Consider the following 18752-nt stretch of genomic DNA (forward strand, 5'->3'; position numbering starts at 1 on the left):
GGAACTATTCAGATTTCCTGCTGGGAAGCATTTTTGATGCATGTTGGGTAGGGAAAGTCCTGACTCTTCAGGGCCCCAGATCTCCAGCCAGTTTACCCAGGCCCTTTATCACACACATTCCACAGCCCAGCACAGCTGTCAGGCTATGAAAAGGCCCAGTGTGAGAGGATTGAAGGGCAGGGTGACTTCCTGGGTTTGGCCTGGCTAACACCCCCTCCCTGCCCCATTCATCACAGACTCTGCCTTTCTATCTTGGCAGAAAGCCAGGATACGTGCTGGCAAGACCTTCCCTAGCAGCCCTGGAGACTCACTGGAGGACCAGCTGAAGCCCATGTTGGAGTGGGCCCATGGGGGCTTCAAGCCCACTGGGATCGAAGGCTTGAAACCCAACAACAAGCAACCAGGTGGGAAAAGGCCTTGGGTTAGCCCTGCCACTAGTTGTGGGAGCAGCCCTTGGGAACTGTACCCTAGCTGTCCCTATCCTACAAAGCTCTCCCATACCCATCCTCAAACCAAAGCATGCGATGAAAATCAACCCCAGGACATGGGCAGGAAATGCCTATAAAGGTCACCTGCATGTAGCTAAGACTGAATCTCCTGAAAACTGGAGTAAACAGGATTCCATCTTTATTAGCACTTTTATTTTACTTCAAGAAAAATAAATGGCAGAGCCATTTGTCCCCATCCTATCATTTTGACCAATGCTATATTCCTCCCCCATTATGTCTCTTTCTTTAAATGCAAGGTGTATTTTAACATTTCACATAATGTTTTCTGTTTTGTTTTGTTTCTTCCCCCCAAAAAAGTGGTTAATAAGTCGAAGGTGCAGCGTGCAGGCAGTAGGAAGTTAGGATCCAGGAAATACGGTATTCCCCTTTCCATCTCAAGACTGTTGTTTTTTTTCACTCTTTCTAGTTCTTGGCAAATGCAGAACTCACTGAGAATCAAATTTCTTAAGCTGATCTGAACCAAACCCCCTCTCCTCACCTCCTCTCCACGTCCTCAGGGTAACATTGGGTGCACTTCCTTTCTTCTGCTGAACACTGGTTTCCTTCTTTCCCCTCAGCACCACCAAATGTCATTTTATTACTGTGTTGTTTGTGTTTGTTTTTGTTGACAGAGCTTAAATAGCCCAGACTGGCTTGTGACCCCCAACTCAGACTCTTGAGTGCTGGGATTATGGGCAGGTGTTGCCACATTGACCTTCCTTAGGATACTGGAAAACTATACAAATTTGTCTGCAGAAGCAGTCAAATTTAATTAGCCATGGCTGTGAGGACTATGTATTTTTTTTGTAATAGTTTCAGTGAGATAAAGAAACAGCTGAAACAAAAATATTCGTGCATTTTCTTAATCCCCTATTACTAAAATATTGGCATTCCAACATTTAGTGAGCCTCAAGATTTTACCTTTTATTTGGCTGTCATGTATCTTATACATGGCCACTTAATGATGATGGCTATTTTCATTTGACATAATTTATCTGCATTAATAAAATAGATTTCTGGTATTAGGATGCAAATTAATCTCAACCTAATTTTGAAAACCAGATTCATGTTGAACTTGTATAAATGAAATAGTTGTTGAAATCCTCTCCATTTTCAAGTTGTCATGATGTAGCAGTCGGATGTCATGTCAAATCCTCAGTCTCCATTGACAGTGCTCAGTAACCACATGAATCAGATGTGTCACTTTTAGATACAGGTGAAATTAATCATAATGTTGAGCTAATTTTAGAAGGATGGACATACAGATGTTTAAGATTGCATATACAAGCAGCTCATTGTTCCTGATTATGAGGGATTAAGTTGACTCCTGAGCTACCCATTTTGGGTCGTATTTCCTAAGGAGACCTCTCATGCCATCAAGCCAGGCAGCGAGTTCTGTGCAGAGCACAATCTAATTATGGGACAACTTTCTCCATGTATTCTCCTCTAATTATGGATGCCATGTGCTTTCTTTTTCACAGAGAATAAGAGTCGAAGGCGCACAGCTGATGAGTCCGCCACTTCTGACTATTGCCCCCCACCCAAGCGCCTCAAGACCAATTGTTATAACAACGGCAAAGACCGTGGGGAGGATGATCAAAGTCGAGGTGATTTGGGAATAGGGAGGGTGCTTTAGAGCTCCCCTTATCTGGAGCAGTTTTAGTGGGGATCATGGCAGAGGTGATTTCAGCATGAATGTCTAATTGAAGTTTTTCCTTCAACAGAACAAATGGCTTCTGATGTCACCAACAACAAGGGCAATCTGGAAGGTAATGTCCTCATCCCTCCTTCTCTTCCTTGCTGGTGTTGCCCAGGGCCCTTTTACCCTACCTGGCCCCCAATTTTCCATATAAGTCTGTTTCTCTCATCCTATGTTCTTTTACTTTAATAAGATCATTATATGTTACTTATTTAATTTTTTAGATTAAAACTAAGAACTAAGATGTGAATAGGTAGATTTGATGGAGACAGAATGAAACCTGGGTAAAGAGAACCCAATGAAGGCTGGGAATAGGAAAGGGAAACCAAAACCTGAGCCAAACCAATGGTACCTTAAACCTTCCCAACCAAGAGCAGGAGGTAGCTTTTAGGTAAAAAGCATAGCCATTTGTTACCTTTCTCAAGACTAAGATCCAGTGGGACCCTTCACTAGGATTCAGTCATTTGCATAGAATACACCTAATGGGATTTGGGGGTTCCGAGTATGGATCCAGTTTTTTGTTCTCATCCTGGAGTTTGTACCCAGAGCCTGGGTGTAGTTCCTGAGCTTTACCACTCCACTTTGAGCTTTTTGATTAACTAGAGGTAAGATTTTCATGGACTTTCCAACATGGACTGGCATCAAATTTTGATCCTCTCAGCCTTTTAAACAATTAGATCAAATTTAAACAATTAGATCAAATTTTGATCTCAGCCTTTTAAACAATTAGTATTACAAGCATGAGCCAAATGGCACCTGGCTCCACAGTCTGGATGCTATGAGGGGTGCTAATGCTAGGCCTTCAGAACATCCTTTTGCTGATGGGTCACTTTCTGAGTGTCTATTGCTTTTCCTACCAGGTGAGGGTTTGTCTGTCTTGCCTATTTTTTTTTTTTTTTAATTGGATTGTCTGCTTGAGTGAGGAAAAGGACAATGACTGAAACTTCCATGAAAGGGATAATAAAGGACTAGGCACTAGTGGCTCATGCGTGTAATCCTAAGCTATTCAGGAGGCTGAGATCTGAGAATCTCTGTTAGAAGAAGCCAGCCCAGGCTGGAAAATCTGTGAGACTATGTTCTCCAATTTAACTAACTAAAAACTGGAAGTAAAGCTGTGGATCAAAGTGGTAGAGGACTATCCATGAGCAAAAAAAGCACAGGGATAGTCCCAGGCTCTGAATTCAAGCCCCACAACCTCCCCTCCCCCCCCCCCAAAAAAAAAAAAGAGAGAGGAGTGGGGGAATAAAGCCATATGCATGTCTAACACTTTTCACACCTAACCCATACACAACTGATTCTGGTGTTAGGCCAAAAATTGGAATAATCCCTCACTTTGTCTTTCCCGCAGATCGTTGTCTATCCTGTGGTAGAAAAAATCCTGCGTCATTCCACCCACTTTTTGAGGGTGGACTCTGCCACACATGTCGAGTGAGTCCTGCGCATTTCTGTTTCCTTCTCCTATACTACTTCCTGATAGTCTCTGCCCTCAAGCCCGCCCACTGCCCTTGCCTCCTATGCTTCCTCTTCCAGTGGAGAATGCAATAGCAGAGAAGTTCTATAAGGCACCATAGACCATGGGCATTTGACCCTGATAAAGGCCACCAGTCCACCAGAAAGTTAACCTAAGGCATAAGCCATTGGACAAGCTGGGTTTGGGTTACTGTTATCCCTGGTTTCATGGGTATGTCTTTAACTGCCAGGAGCGCTTCCTCGAGTTGTTTTACATGTATGACGATGATGGCTATCAGTCCTATTGCACCGTGTGCTGTGAGGGCCGAGAGCTGCTTCTGTGCAGCAACACGAGCTGCTGCCGGTAAGCACTGGGCCTCTGCGTCGCTGACTGGGCCCCAAAGGACCCCAGCTTGTACTTTGCCATTCCTGCAGGCACTTAGTAGCCTATAATTGCTTCCATCCAAAACACCAGGACTTGTAACTGCATTGGACTACAGGCAAGGGGACTGACTAGACAGAAGGCTAAATGTCAAGAATGGGGTGATACTAATTGAGTGATTGACCCTGGCCTTGGTGTAGGTGTGTCTTGTTTTGAAGAGTAAGCTTTCCCTCGGATGCTTTGCAAACTGACCTGAAGTCCAAAGGTCCATGGTGATTGGGTAGGGAGGGAGAATTTTTGCAAAGGGCCTATGAATTGAGGCTGAGTAGCATAGTTCTCCTGTGGAGCTTTGCAGGCCAAAATGTTAAGCAAAGCAAGGGGGCCCTATGAAATTTCATCTTCCTGCGAATGGGACCTTTGGGAGAGCTGTTTGGTGACCAGTGTCCTTTCTCACGCACTGGTTCAGGTGCTTCTGTGTGGAATGTCTGGAGGTGCTGGTTGGCCCTGGCACAGCTGCAGAGGCCAAGCTTCAGGAGCCCTGGAGTTGCTACATGTGTGTCCCACAACGCTGCCATGGGGTGCTCCGGCGCCGCAAGGACTGGAATGTGCGCCTAAATACCTTCTTCACGACAGATCCAGAGTTTGATTTTGTAAGCAAGCCACAGACACCATCACCCACCACCACAGGCCCCAGAACCATGGAGGTCTTGGTCACTGTGGATACACATAGCAAGATTCATTACCCAAATGGAGCCTCTCGGGGCCTCAGGATGAAAGCCAGTCACAGCAGCATCATTTCCCCGGAGGGCTCCCTGCCTCTCCTTCAATCCATGATCCACTTTTCTTCTGGCAGGAACCACCTAAGTTATACCCTGCGATTCCTGCAGCTCATAGGCGGCCCATTAGAGTGCTGTCACTGTTCGATGGAATTGCCACAGGTAAGTTAGGAGTCACCTCTCCCTGCCAGTCAAGGAGTCTGACTTGGTCCAGGTGTTAGGGTTATACCTGTCCTGCACTTCCCTCAGCTTTCGCTTATTGTTACCATCTGGACACACTTTCGGCCTTTTTAAAAGAACACACGTTTTAGCTGTTACATTTAATTTTTAATTTGTTCAGGTCATCTGACCTTTTGGCTCATACCACATATATAAATTCTTAATGGACCACTACTACCATTGTTGTTTTTCTCTCCTTTTCATTTCCTGAAGATTTTACATAGAATAGTCCACAAGCAGGGTTTATGATCTCCCAGGGTCTAGCCTGACTACATTGTATGCTCCTAATTGCCAGTGAAGTCCTAAACATGATCCTCATGCTACCACTGCACAGGGACTGGAATGCAGCTGTTCTGTACTGAGCATCATTTATATAATTGTGTCTGGCCTTCCCACAGGGTATTTGGTCCTCAAAGATTTGGGTATTAAGGTGGACAGGTATGTCGCTTCTGAAGTCTGTCAAGAGTCTATTGCTGTGGGAACTGTTAAGCATGGAGGGAATATAAAATATGTGAATGATGTCCGGAGAATCTCAAAGCAAAATGTGAGTACAGTCCCTGCCCTTCTGGGTGATACTTTTCTTTCCTTGTTATGTCTCCCAATTCCTCAACCCTCATGGAATGCTAGAGCCCAGGGTTGTGGATTAAAGATAATTTATGGTTAATTCTTGTTAAAATAGTAACTTACTTCATAGGGAATCCTGAGAATTAATCTTCTTAGAATAAAAAGTCGAGCTAATGACCAAGAAAGATTCAACAATTGGGTCACATAAAAAACTTTCTATTCCACCTTCCTCAGCCTTATCTCTTCCGTGACCATATTTTTGTCCCCCAGATTGATGAGTGGGGTCCCTTTGACTTGGTGATTGGTGGAAGCCCATGTAATGACCTCTCAAATGTGAATCCAGCAAGGAAAGGGCTATATGGTGAGTACTCCATTTATTTAGTGCCAGAGACCCTACTATACCTGACGCCTGGTTTCTAGAGATCATTCTGATAGGATCAGGTGGTTCTTCCTCTACTCCCCCCCCCCCCTTTTTTTTTTTTTATTTTTTTGGTCAGTCATGGGGCTTGAACTGGAACTGGGTACTCTCCCTGCAACCCTTGCTCAAGGCTACTAGTCTACCACAGTACAACCTCTGGTTTCAAGTGGTTAATTGGAGATGAGTCTCAAGGGGACTTTTCTGCCTGGGCTGGCTTTGAACTGCAATCCTCAAGATTTCAGCCTCCTTAGTGAGTAGCTAGGATTATAGGTGTGAACAGCTAGGATTATAGGTATGAGCAACCCTTCTTAACACTTTACATTCAGTACACAATACAGTGCTAGTGAATATTGTACTGCCTGCTGCTGGCTCATTCCAGGGGCCTCCAGGGGTAGATAATGATCCGAGGAGATTGGACTTTTCTGTCATTGGGAACCTGTTTGATTGCGTGAGGAGCACTGTGCAGCAGACTTTTAATGGACTTGTGTTTCTTTTCTGATGTTTTTATGGATGTAGAGGGCACTGGCCGTCTCTTCTTTGAATTCTACCATCTGCTGAATTACTCTCGCCCTAAGGAGGGTGATAACCGGCCCTTCTTCTGGATGTTTGAGAATGTTGTAGCCATGAAGGTTGATGACAGGAAGGACATCTCACGGTTCCTGGCGGTGAGGAGCACAGGGCACTGCTTGATTGGCAGCTTGCATGGCATAACTGCTCAGTATTTCCAGATTACAGAACATTTCTGGGACTGGCGGGAAGTTTTTTTCAGGGTGGGATGGGAACACAGGAGGATCCCTTGGAAGATAGGCTTTTAGAGCTATGAGTCCAGTCTATATATTTGAAGTACTCTAGACTGCTTATTCTCATTTGTTCTGAAAATGTTTATTTCAGGGATCATAGGGAATTGTTGAGTAAATGACTTTTGTTCTTTAAATTTTTTTCTCTTTCTGGGTGGTGGTACTTGTTACTAGTAGTGTTTAAGTCACAATTTAGGCTCTCTCTTTCTCTTGTCGGTCATGAGGCCTGAACTCTGGGCCTGGGCACTGTCCCTCAACTCTTCAGCTCAAGGCTAGCACTCTACCACTTGAGCCACAGCACAACTTCTGGCTTTTTCTGCTTATGTGGTGCTGAGAAATGGGACCCAGGGCCTCATGCATGCAAGGCAAGCACTCTTATCACTGAGCCACTTTCCCAGCCCTTCTGGCTCTTTTTCTAAAAAACTTAAATAGCTTACATATCAGGTGATGGAGCTGGCTTGGTCCTTGATGCCATGTGAACCCAGTGACTGGGTGTTACTGAGCCATAGGACCATGATCTTGATTTAGCAGATTTTGATTGATGTGCTTTTACAACTGTCCTGCAATGTCCAGGGTGTCAACAAGTCTGATCTGTTCTTTTTGCCTCTCATTCATATAAAGTGTTAGCCCTATTGTTATGCTAACTCTTGATGGAAATGGATCTGTCTTCTGGGGAGGCACCTGGCCTCTTACATAGCCCAATGCACCTGGGCTCTGATGTGCTTTCCTACCTAGAATCTTGGCAGCTCAAGCCCTCCTTCTCTTCCTGCAGTGTAATCCAGTGATGATTGATGCCATCAAAGTTTCTGCTGCTCACAGGGCCAGATACTTCTGGGGAAACCTACCTGGGATGAACAGGTAACAAGCCCAGTGAGAGTGAATGATCTCAGTTTTCTTTTCAGTCTTCTAGAAACTGCTGTCAACAGCCCCACCTGACAGTTTGGCTAACCTGTGGTGTTACGAATTGCTTCTTATTTGTCTATTCAGAAATAATTTAGATTCATGGGCTTCGTCACTTAGTAAGCCTACCAGGACCCTGGTTCCCGTGTGCTGGGCCAAGTTAGTGCCAGGGACATTGGGTAATCTTTTTGAGACTTGAGTTGTTCGTATCTCTATACTCTACCTCTCTTTTTTGCTGCTATAGCAAATCCTATTTGGAAATAGAAGTAGGTTAAAGTTGTAATCCATTCCTTCCTGCCCCTGAGATGAAGTCACCCCTGCAGCAGGCCCTTAGTGACCAAACAGTTGGCAAAATTCTCCCCCAGATTTCTCACTTTTCAGATAATTTTTTTTTGTTTTGTTTTTTTGGGTCCGGTTGTGGGGCCTGATCTCTGTGCCTGGGTGCTGTCCCTCAGCTCTTCAGCTCAAGGCTAGCGCTCTACCACTTGAGCCACAGCACCACTTCCAGCTTCTTTCTTTTTCCTTATGTGGTGCTAAGGAATCAAACCCAGGGCCTCATGCATGTAAGCCAAGAGCTCTACCACTGAGCCACCTTCCCAGCCCACTTTCAGATAATTTTTTTATTGGTGCTCATTTTGGGTCTTGAATTCAAAGCCTGTGCACACTGTCTCCTTAACTTTTGTGCTCAAGGCTACGGCTTTACCACTTTGAGCCACAGAGCCGTTTCTTGCTTTTTGGAGTTAATTATAGGTAGTCTCCCAGACTTTTAGGCTGGCTTTGAACCATGATCCTCAGTTCTCAGCCTCCTGAGTACCTTGTTACAGGTGTGACCCACTGGCTCACCTGGTCATCTTCAGATGTTTATAACTCTTTCCTACCTTTGTCATAACTATAGTTCATTCCTTGAGTTAAGATAGGCCTATATCTTTACTGTACTTTCATGAAGAACTTGGTAATACAGTTTGCCAAATATGATGGTACTATGACACCTTAGTTTTGCAAATGAGTTAAGTATGGTTGTTTTGTGGAACTTAACCAAGTGTAGACATCTGATCTAGGAATAATTGGAGGGATTCTGTTGAATGATTTGCCCTTTGAGTTGACTAACTAGCATAATAAATGGTGCCTTGTCCATATTTGAATTTACATGGACTTATATATACAACCTTCACTCTGACATTTAACTGGTGCCCATCTGTACATCACCTTTACCATAACAATAAAAAATTGGGGGGAAAAATGTGGACAGGAGAGGTCAGAACCCACCAGCAATTAAGGAGTCAAATTTGCTGGGAGTCCAAAAGGATGATGGCAGTGGGAATAGGGAGCCTCCCCAGCCTAGCTGTTTGTGAAGTGGCTGAGAAAGCACTTGGAGATGACTATTTGGGGTTGAGATTGAGGTGGTTTCTAGGTGCAGAATAGACTATCAGGAAGAAGGCATAGGTCTCGGGGCCTGATTGATGCAAGGCTTGTATAGCCATAGTCCCTTAGCTCCCTTCATTCAGTCTAGGAGGACGGACTACGGACAGGGTGGAATCCTTGAGATGATATGAGGGAAATGTGCAGAGGCCCCACTTTGGCAATATTCATTCTTGTCTCTTGGTTCTTTGTGGACCTGCAGTTCCCATGCTGCATTCACATATATTTTCTCAATCAGCAAGTTTGTCTGTCTTGCTGTATTTGAGAGACGGGAGAAATGATAAATTGATTAGATTTTGTATGAAAAAGTTCCCTGAGCCATCCAGAGAGCCACCAAATCCATGGTGATGTGCTACGAGTATGAGTTCTAATCCTAGCTCCTTACTTGGTAATGTGGAGCTGGTTGTGAAAGCTCAGTGCTCGGTGCTTGCCTATCATACAGGGTTGTTCCTAGGATTGGTTTGATTCCCAGGCTCCACCCACTATAAATGAAGCCTAGTGAAGTGCCAAGACCATGCTCAAATCTACTAAACAGTGTGGACCTGGGTAGTAGTGTCTCCTACCCTCCTGGGTAGTAGTGTCCCCAATCCTCCTGTTCCTGTAGGAACCTGGCTTGGATTCATACTAATTCAGGACAGGCAGCAGTCACTGCAGGGGGCTAATCCACTCCTAGCCTTGGCATAGACTTGTGCTCATGGCAAGATTACCACTGCTGGGGCACCTTTTCACACTGGAAGTATCCCTTCCTCCTGCTGTGAGGTGCCTGGCTGAGGTCCCTCCTGCAGATGGTAGAAAGTAATGGGTTTTGGCTGTTCTCAGGCCTGTGATAGCATCAAAGAATGATAAACTCGAGCTGCAGGACTGCTTGGAGTTCAGTAGGACAGCAAAGGTAAGGTGTATTTCTAAACAGCCTGCACGGTGACCTGGAGAATGAATGCACTTTGGTGATCCCTAAGTGGGGACGTGGGAAATGACTTTGGTGTCTGGTGTCCTCCTCCTCTTCCTCCACCTCCTCCTCTTCCTTCTCTTCACATGTCCTGGTGCTGGGCTTCTGTACCCTCTTCAAGTACTGAGAGTACAAATGATTCTTGATAAGCAATCTCTGAGGAAAGGCAACTATTCGTCCTCTCAGTTAATATGGACTATGTAGGGAGAGGCAGACTTTCAGCTGGCCCTTCCACAAGAAAAGAGTAATGCTTTTGCAAAAAAAACAGCAGAAGCAAAAAACCCCAACCAACCCCGCCCCCCCCCCCCCGCCCCCACAATATGCTGTCAGGTCTCAGATAAAATTGTAACTTTGTCCATGAACCTGATCTTCAATATCTGCATCAAACAAAATATCCTTTGTCCAAAGTCTGCCTGAAGAGGATTCTCAGAATCTGGGTAGTTTTATCTTTTGACTTGAATCCCATTTGATCACGAACTGGTGTCATCTTGGCCCCCATGCGACCTCACTCATGGTCACTTTTTTGCTTATCTTATTCTTTCAGGCTGTGTCCTTCTTGTTAAACTTGTGTCTGTGGGAAGCACAAAATGTTTTCCGCCTTTTTGTCTCCTTTTCTCACTCAGTGAGCCTAGCACTGCCAACTCCTACACATGCCCAACCCCCTCCCCGGGCACCTTTGGGCCTTTGCCCTGCCCAGAACCCTTCTGAGCTTACTCCATGATGTCCTTTTGTTCTCCAGTTAAAGAAAGTACAGACAATAACCACCAAGTCGAACTCGATCAGACAGGGGAAAAACCAACTTTTCCCTGTTGTCATGAATGGCAAAGAAGATGTTTTGTGGTGCACTGAGCTCGAAAGGTGAGCAAGGCTGCACTTGAGGGAGCTGGTGCAGACAGACACACAGAAGGGGGAGGTGCATGGTTGGGGTCAAGGCCAGAACTATGAATGGTGGGCAGGCGCTTGTTCTAATTCTTTTTAAGTCTCGCTGCCTCCAGTGCAGTGCGACCAGGGATGAGACCTCAGAGCTAGCCCTTATTTTTCTGGCAGTAGTGGTGGGTGATTCTGGATATGAGGTCCAGTACCGCCTGTCTGACTGTACTGTCCTGATGTTTACCTGCCCTGACATGCTGTAGCAACAGAAAAGATCTATGAGGAACTAAAGAAAAACCCCATTGGTCTCTCTTTTTCTTTTTTTCATCTGTTGTGGGGTTTGAACTCTGGGCCTGGGCTTGACCCTCAGCTCTTCAGCTCAAGGCAAGTGCTCTACCACTTGAGCCACAATGCCACTTCTGGTTTTCTGGTAGTTAATTGGAGATAAGAGTCTCATGGGCTTTGGCTTTGAACCACAATCCTCAGATCTCAGCCTACTGAATAGCTGGGATTACAGGCCTGAGCCACCAGCATCAGGCCCATTGGTATTAGTTGGAAGATTTCTTCAGTTGAATTATTACTCTTATATAGCTGATTCGTACTACTTAGCTCAAAGTCTGTCTGTCTTTTATAGGGTTAAGTATGTATCTATTCCAATGGAAATATCTATCTCTTGGACGTCAATGTTTCCCCTGCAACCCCTCCCTCCTTTTGGATTAATTTTGTTTCTTTTATTAAAAAAGTAAGGCTATGAATTTTCCTCTCCTTACATTTTTGGATATCTTCCAAAGGCATTTTATAGAGTATTTTCATTCCAGATCCCTAATTGTACTTTGAGTTTATTTCTCAATAAACAATGTTGATTAATAAGAATAAATTAAAACTGAATATCTTGGGTGAATCTACAGATGCTGTGAATTCTTCAGGATTTTTGACACCTGTGTATGAAGTATAGGTGGAGATGTGATAGGGGCAGGTACAGATGGCTTTCTATGAGATGGCAAGATACAGGCCTGAGATGTTAGCCCATCCAGTTATTGACCTGTTGGTGCTGAGTACTATGGTTTAGTCTTCTAGCCTTTGACTAGGCCTGGTTGAGTCCTGTTAGGCAACTTGGGTAATCAATTTATAGTTACTCATGGTAACTCACCTGGTCTGTTTCTGTGAGTGGCCTTGACCTTATTCTTCAAGGAAATTATTGAGCTTTGAAGAAACCTCCACTTGCTGGGCATTCAGCCAGACATTTATTTACTAAAGTAATATACTTTGAACACAGATTGATGCTAGAACACAGTGGTAGGACTGGGGCTGGAAAGAACAGGTGCCCTAACAAGAATAACTTCTGTCTAAAAGATGGGACCCTGACCTCCTAGAGATGGAAAGGGTTCTCCTTTGAAGGCCCAAGGGCTGAAGGGATTGGACATACTTCGGTAGAGAAAGTGGTAGCTTGCTGCCTGGCCCAGATGAGGACTTCTTAGAACCCCGGGGTTCTAGGCATAGTGCTGGGATGGTCTGTTCTGATTCCCTGTCTTTTCACCTTGGTGTTCCCCAGGATCTTCGGCTTTCCTGTACACTACACGGACGTGTGCAACATGGGCCGTAGTGCTCGCCAGAAGCTGCTCGGGAGGTCCTGGAGTGTGCCTGTCATCCGACACCTCTTCGCCCCCCTGAAGGACTACTTTGCCTGTGAATAATTCTACCCAGGCCTGCTGAGAACTGGGGTATCGGGGCAGGGCCAGGGCCCAGGAGGTGCTCAGATTCATGATGCTGATTTCCCCTAGCTCTGCCCTTCCTCAGCTCAGCTGAGCTGTGTGGGGTCTCACTGTACCTCAGCTCTCTCCTGCTCAGTGGGAGCAGAGCCACTTGACCCTCTCTGACAAAGAGAAACCCCCAGGTGCCACCCCCTGTGCACAACTCAGACCTGCCCGCTCAGAGCGGTCAAACATGGTGCTCATTTGTCCCTTCCTAAAATTTCAAAAACTTGAAGTAGGTAGTAAGATGGCCTCCCCTATCCCTTTTTCCCTGGGTTTCCCATTAAGATAACCAAAATCACAGTGCTGTCAGGTAGCTCTCCAACACTCAGGTTAATGCTGCAGAATCACCCAAGACAGTCATTATTGTAATAAGATTTAATTTTTTTTCAATGTCTGCGGTTTCCTGTTTTCTGGAGCTTGCAGTTGTAGACATATAGCCATTTTTCAGGGCCTAGGATTTTTTTTTTTTCTAGGGATAGCAGAAGAGGATATGTTGCTGTATATGTCTTGGATTTTACCCAGCCTCTTCCCCTTGCCTTGGTGCAAGGGCCACATTTTCCCTTCATGGTGATGATTTCAGCAGGCATGATGTCATCACCGTCAATTCAGGGCTATTTTCCCCCAACCTATGTGTTCACCTCAGCGAAATCCCTCCATGTCCCTGCGAACCCTCTGGGGAGCTCAGGAAGGAATGGACCGAGCTAGTATAGCTGCCATATATGTATATGGATAAGTTGAGTTTATTAGTCTCTTCTTTTCCCTATGTGAGGGCTATGGAGGAGATAGCTTAGATAAGATCCCCCTTCTCTCTCCTCTCCCCCCCCCCCACCTCCCCAGTCCCTTCCCTTCCCTTTCAAAAGATGTACTCTCCACAGGCATGGATCCCCAGATCCTCATTCTTTGATAGCCAGGGGCAGAAAGCACATTTCCACCTTTCCCCTCATCTAAGAGATGGCAGGGGAGCTGTAATAAAATAAGAGCTTTTGATTCTCCAAGATTTTAAAATCCCTTTTTATTCTACAATATATCGTCTTTTTACAGGCCCGAGAGAGGTGGACAAGCTGCATTTCAGAAATGCTGCCATTATGGTTTTTAACACCTTTTTACACTTACTGGTGCTATTTTGTAGAATAAGAACGACCGTGACAAATTTTGTGGGGCTTTTTATACACTTTTTTTTTTAATCTCAGACTTCTATTTTTTGTTTTTAACATTTTCTTTAAAGTCTTTTTGTAACTGGAGTCATATAAAAATATGGGGAAAAAACTGTGCCTTGTTTCAACAGTTTTTTGCTGACTTTTAGGCCAAAAGATAACGGATGCCTGGAGTTTACCTTATTCTGTCTAATTAAAATCAGTATTTCTCTAATTAGTCTGGTGTCCATTTTGTTCTATGGCAGGTCAAGTGGGTGGGACACAGGAAGGCCTGGCTAACTGGAAAGAAGTCATTGATGCCTCTAAACATTGGGATGTCGTGGGGACTGAAGCAGTGTCTTCAACATGCTGGCGCTGATTCTGAGAATCAGTTGCTGGGGATGAAGGACAACCCTGGAGTAGTGAGTTGACAGACATAATCTTGTTTTCCAAGTATGGCTGGAGCTTTTTAATGTGTTTCAAGGCTTGATGTTTGAGACACCCATCTCTACTCTTCGGACCAACGATCAGTCACTATGTCAGTTCTTCCTGCTTTTGTGGTATTCTGTTACACCTCATTTCACAAATTCAAGGTTGTCATTCCAAAGGGCAACCTGCGTGAGGCAGGTTGAGAATCAGGCTGTGATCCCAACTTAGTCCTTGGGATAGTGTGATTTTTTTTTTTTTTTTCACTGTCTAAAATTCTCAAGTCATTCGCCATTTCCTGTGTGCTTCCTCCAGTCATTCTACTTGTTTATCTAAGGCCAGCCATTTAGGTCTCCCAAACACAGACATGGCAGAATTGCAACCTCTAGCCACCCTTTGATGAGAAAAGAGCTGAAGGAAATTACTTTTGCAGAGGTTAATACTGGTTAGCTGGTCTATTTTTTTTTTTGTCAGTCGTGGGGCTTGAACTCTGGGCCTGGGCGTTGTCCCTCAGCTCTTCAGCTCAAGGTGAGTGCTCTACCACTTGAGCTACATCACCACTTCTGGTTTTCTGGTGGTTTATTGGAGATAGGAGTCTCACGGTCTCTCCTGCCCGGGCTGGCTTTGAACTGCGATCCTCAGATCTCAGCCTCCTGAGTAGCTAGGATTACAGGCGTGAGCCACCAGCGCCCAGCAGCTGGTCTATTTAGAGTGGAGTAAAGTGAGAACTGGTGGTCATGGCAATTTTACCAATGTAGTATTGGCCTTTCTTGCATCAATCAGATTTCCTTGACTACAATCATGCTCATGTCTTCCATAATTGCATTCCTTTATAGCTCAGGTCTGGCTCAAACTTGGGAAAGGAAGCTTTTGGGAGTGTGAGGATGAAAATCCAAATAACATTACTAGAAAATTGTCACAAGTTAGAGCAGCACAGTTGTGAGTTGCTATGGTGTGACAATTAGCAAAGGGACTGAGTGTTTGAGACCCAAGGGAACTTGGCAGTCGAATTAAACCATCTTGTGTATGGTGCTGCACCAAATGCCAGGACAGGATGAAGCGAAATAAACAGTCCCAACCTCGGAATCCCAAGAGAGGAGATGGACAAGCCCGCCAGGTGAGGGGTCTTGACAGGCTTGAGTGGTGGGGAGGCCCCAGAGGGACTGTTTTCTGTGTCTGGAGGTAACGTAAACAGGGTTGTCAATTTCATGAGGTTAATGAAATACAGGTTGCAGATCTGAGCAAAGGACCTTGCTTAATCCCTTTGGGCTAGTCCTTCCCTTGTATTGGCTTTATTGTGACAAAGGAGAGCCATTTATGCTATTAATGATAATGGAGACTGTGCTGGTGCTGGTAATAAGGAAAAGCTGAATAGCAAGGCTTCAAGTTTTGGATTCCCCCTCTGCAGCCTGAGTGGTTTATCTGGGCTTCTCACTAGTGACCTTGGATGTTGCTCCCAGCTATAAAGTCAAACTCACAGGGGTCATGGTTGGGTCAAATGGTTGGGGAAGCTGCTTTCCCCCTCCACTGTAGGAAAATCCTCCTAGCAATGGTTCACAGATCTGCTGGCCACAATAATAGACAAGCATTCCTAGCTATTGGTCCCAGGGGCCGAGTTGAAATCCAGCCAGTAGCTTCAAGATGCCTTTTTTCTCATGATATTACTGGCTTTTTTTTTTGGGGGGGGGTGTCTGGTTGTGGGGCCTGAACTCTGGGCCTGAGCCCTGTCCCTCAGCTCTTCAGCTCAAGGCTAGTGCTCTACCACTTGAGCCACAGCACCACTTCTGGCTTTTTCTTTTTGCTCATGTGGTGCTGAGGAATCGAACCCAGGGCCTCATGCATGCAAGGCAAGCACTCTACCACTGAGCCACCTTCCCAGCTCCCAGCATTTTGTTTTGTGTAGGCTTGAACTCTGGGCTTAGGCGCTGTCCCTGTGCTCTTCAGCTCAAGGTGAGCGCTCTACCACTTGAGCCACAGCACCACTTCCAGAATTTTCTTTTTCTAGACCTGGAAATTGCGTGCGTGCGTGTGTGTGCGTGCGTGCATGTGTGTGTGTGTGTGTGTGTGTGTGTGTGTGTGTGTTTCAGTCTGGGGAATTGATCTCAATGCCTAGCCACTGTCCCTGAGGTTTGTTTTTTTCCCCCTTAAGACTGGTGCTCTACCACTTGGGCCACAGTTCCACTTCTGCCTTTTTTTTATTTTTGTGCTGTACTGGACCTTGGACTGTGCTCCTTAGGTCTCAGTCTCCTGGGAAGCTAGGATACAGGTGTGAACGGTGTGAATGGCTGGTGTCTAGCTTACTTGCTGCCCTTTACTGCCTGGTGTACAATTAGTTTACCTACTTACCTTCTTTTTCTGTTCCAGCCTAAATACATCCTCTCCATTCCTCTTTCCTTGCTAAAATTTGTTGACTTTTAGAAACTTACTAAAATATAATTTTGTGTGTAGTGTGTTCAATGTGTACAATTGGGTTACCACTTCATGAATTAGGTAATGGGTACAATTCTTTTTAGGCAATATCACCCATCTTTCGCTTTCTTAGTTTCCTCCTCTTGTCCCTGCCCTGAAGTTGCATAGTTAATTTTCCACATAGTATACACTAAATATCATGGCTGCATTTGTTTGTCCTTCCATTTCTGTGCCCCCTTTGCCCCTCCTAAAAAGAAAAACCTAAGCAAAAAAATCCACCATCCCCAACAATAAAGCTCTCAAGGTTGTTTGGTTGCCTGAGTTTCTTGTTAGAACTCACCTACCTTACCCACCCAAGACCATTGTCTAAAGAATAGGAGTCCATAACTGACTGCCTAGCTCAGAAAATACAGATAAGCTACAGATAAGAACCACTCATTTCCTGCACAAGTAACAGAAAATGTTTCTCTTTTTCTAGCTTTCTACTTTACCCCTTTTATACTAAAATAAATCCTTGTAAAAAGTTTTAAAAAGTCAAATAATTAGTATCACCATTATCTGCAGGCCATTTTGTTTGGAACTGAGAACACTGGTGCAGGATAAGTGGAGACCGGGGTCATAGCTTAAGTGGTGGTGGTGCCAGGGGTTCAAATATCCCTTGTACCATCAAAGGGAAAAACCAGTCAACAAGTACTCTAGGGCCAGAGTAGAGTATAGACCTGGTTTGGGATACACAGGGAAACACAGGTTTCTGAGCACAGGCCTGTAAAACCATCTACCCTCTTATTACTATTACAGCCATGAAAGATATTGGAGTGGGGCATGTGGCCTTCTTAGTCCACTCCTCCCTGAGGGGAAACCTAGCCAAAGTTATCTGGGTCAGATTAAGATGTGCATAGCTTTCCCAAAATGTTGGGAAGTGAAATCGTAAGCCTTGAACATATTAAGCAAGGACCCTAGCCACTGATGCTTCATGATGCTACTGTTCTACTCTTACTACCATAACTGATTATAGGGCTCTTTACTGTTGGCTCTTGCCTCATAACTACTCCAACGATTTATTCCTCATGTAAAGTGTCTCTTAGAGTGCTATATTCAATCAAAGCTAGTAGTACCCTGTGGTTGTTAGAATATGGGCGTGTCTCCAATGAGAAAAAGCTCTTGCCCCAAATCCCTATCTTCTCTGAATATCCTTGCACTTCACAATTAACTGGGTGAAATTTGGCCTGGAAAGCTCCCCCAGTGCAAGTACCAGCACTCCTGTCACATATCATACCTGCTAGCACTCAATCTGATTTATCATTAAATTAGGGATTTGTATCATTACATTTTGTCCCCTTTACCTCCTCTCCTAGGACTGGAAACTTGAGGTCAGGGAGGCTATGTCTGGTTTCAGCTCACTATCAAATCCCGAGGGCCTCTTTGGTTAGGGAAAATAAATACTCGTTGCATACACGAATAAATTATATCTAGACAAAGAAAACGGCCTGAAAAGTCTGATTTTGGGCAAGTCAAGTTGGCTGATTTGATCCTCAGCCCCCCTCCGCTGTAAAATAGTGTAATTCATCCTGTTACCAAAGCTCTTATGAGAATGTAGGTACAGGAACTGGGACACAGCTCGAAAGAGGAATAAGAAAGTGATGGCTTCTTTGGAGTTTATGAGAAGGCAGACAATAAAGGTATAAACAAAATACAATCTAGCACTAGGAAGAAAATAAACTTAATTACAGCACAGAGCCCTTACATATAGGGTGGTCTCAGAACGTGTTTCTGAGGTGACACATCCTTGTACAGTAGACTATCTTTGTAGAAATTCTTTGTAAAATGGATTTTCTTTTTTGGCTATTGCGGTGGAGAAAGTGTGACTGGACGCCGCCTTCTGGGCGGAGTCACGCCAAACAGTGGAGGGCTTCATTGGCTGTAGTCGAGCACGTGCACAGTCGGTGCCCCGCCCCCGGTTGTCAGTCAATGACTACGTTCCGCCCTCAGCGCACGGCCTGGTCCCTCTCTATAAAAGGAGCCGGCGGCCGATGACGAGCCTTTACGTCGGCACGTCACGGGAGGGGGGGAGCGTGTGAGGTCATCGCGCGGGCGGGCGGGCGG

At 45.1% G+C, this 18752-nt stretch overlaps 1 protein-coding gene across 7 annotated transcripts in view; it reads left to right on the forward strand.

Annotated features, from left to right (window-relative positions):
* The window catches only part of Dnmt3b (DNA methyltransferase 3 beta), a 39409-nt gene extending 25390 nt beyond the window's left edge, over nt 1-14019 (forward strand). For 2 of the 7 annotated variants that reach the window (XM_070007046.1, XM_070007050.1), the window contains 15 exons: nt 260-404; nt 807-866; nt 1970-2095; nt 2213-2257; nt 3536-3615; nt 3888-4000; nt 4485-4668; nt 4872-4956; nt 5412-5557; nt 5848-5938; nt 6512-6660; nt 7565-7650; nt 9931-10000; nt 10797-10915; nt 12480-14019. In XM_070007046.1, the coding sequence (XP_069863147.1) occupies nt 260-404; nt 807-866; nt 1970-2095; nt 2213-2257; nt 3536-3615; nt 3888-4000; nt 4485-4668; nt 4872-4956; nt 5412-5557; nt 5848-5938; nt 6512-6660; nt 7565-7650; nt 9931-10000; nt 10797-10915; nt 12480-12621 (1641 nt within the window). In that variant the 3' untranslated portion in view covers nt 12622-14019. Of the gene's footprint in view, nt 1-259; nt 405-806; nt 867-1969; nt 2096-2212; nt 2258-3535; nt 3616-3887; nt 4001-4484; nt 4669-4871; nt 4957-5411; nt 5558-5847; nt 5939-6511; nt 6661-7564; nt 7651-9930; nt 10001-10796; nt 10916-12479 lie in introns of those variants that run through there. The other 5 variants (XM_070007051.1, XM_070007053.1, XM_070007048.1 and 2 more) reach the window with 4 other exon arrangements.
* Nucleotides 14020-18752: the final 4733 nt, after the last annotated feature.

Source organism: Dipodomys merriami, unplaced genomic scaffold (genome assembly GCF_024711535.1).
Source record: "Dipodomys merriami isolate MVZ:Mamm:240054 unplaced genomic scaffold, mDipMer1.0.p SCAF_7, whole genome shotgun sequence".
NCBI lineage: Eukaryota > Metazoa > Chordata > Mammalia > Rodentia > Heteromyidae > Dipodomys > Dipodomys merriami.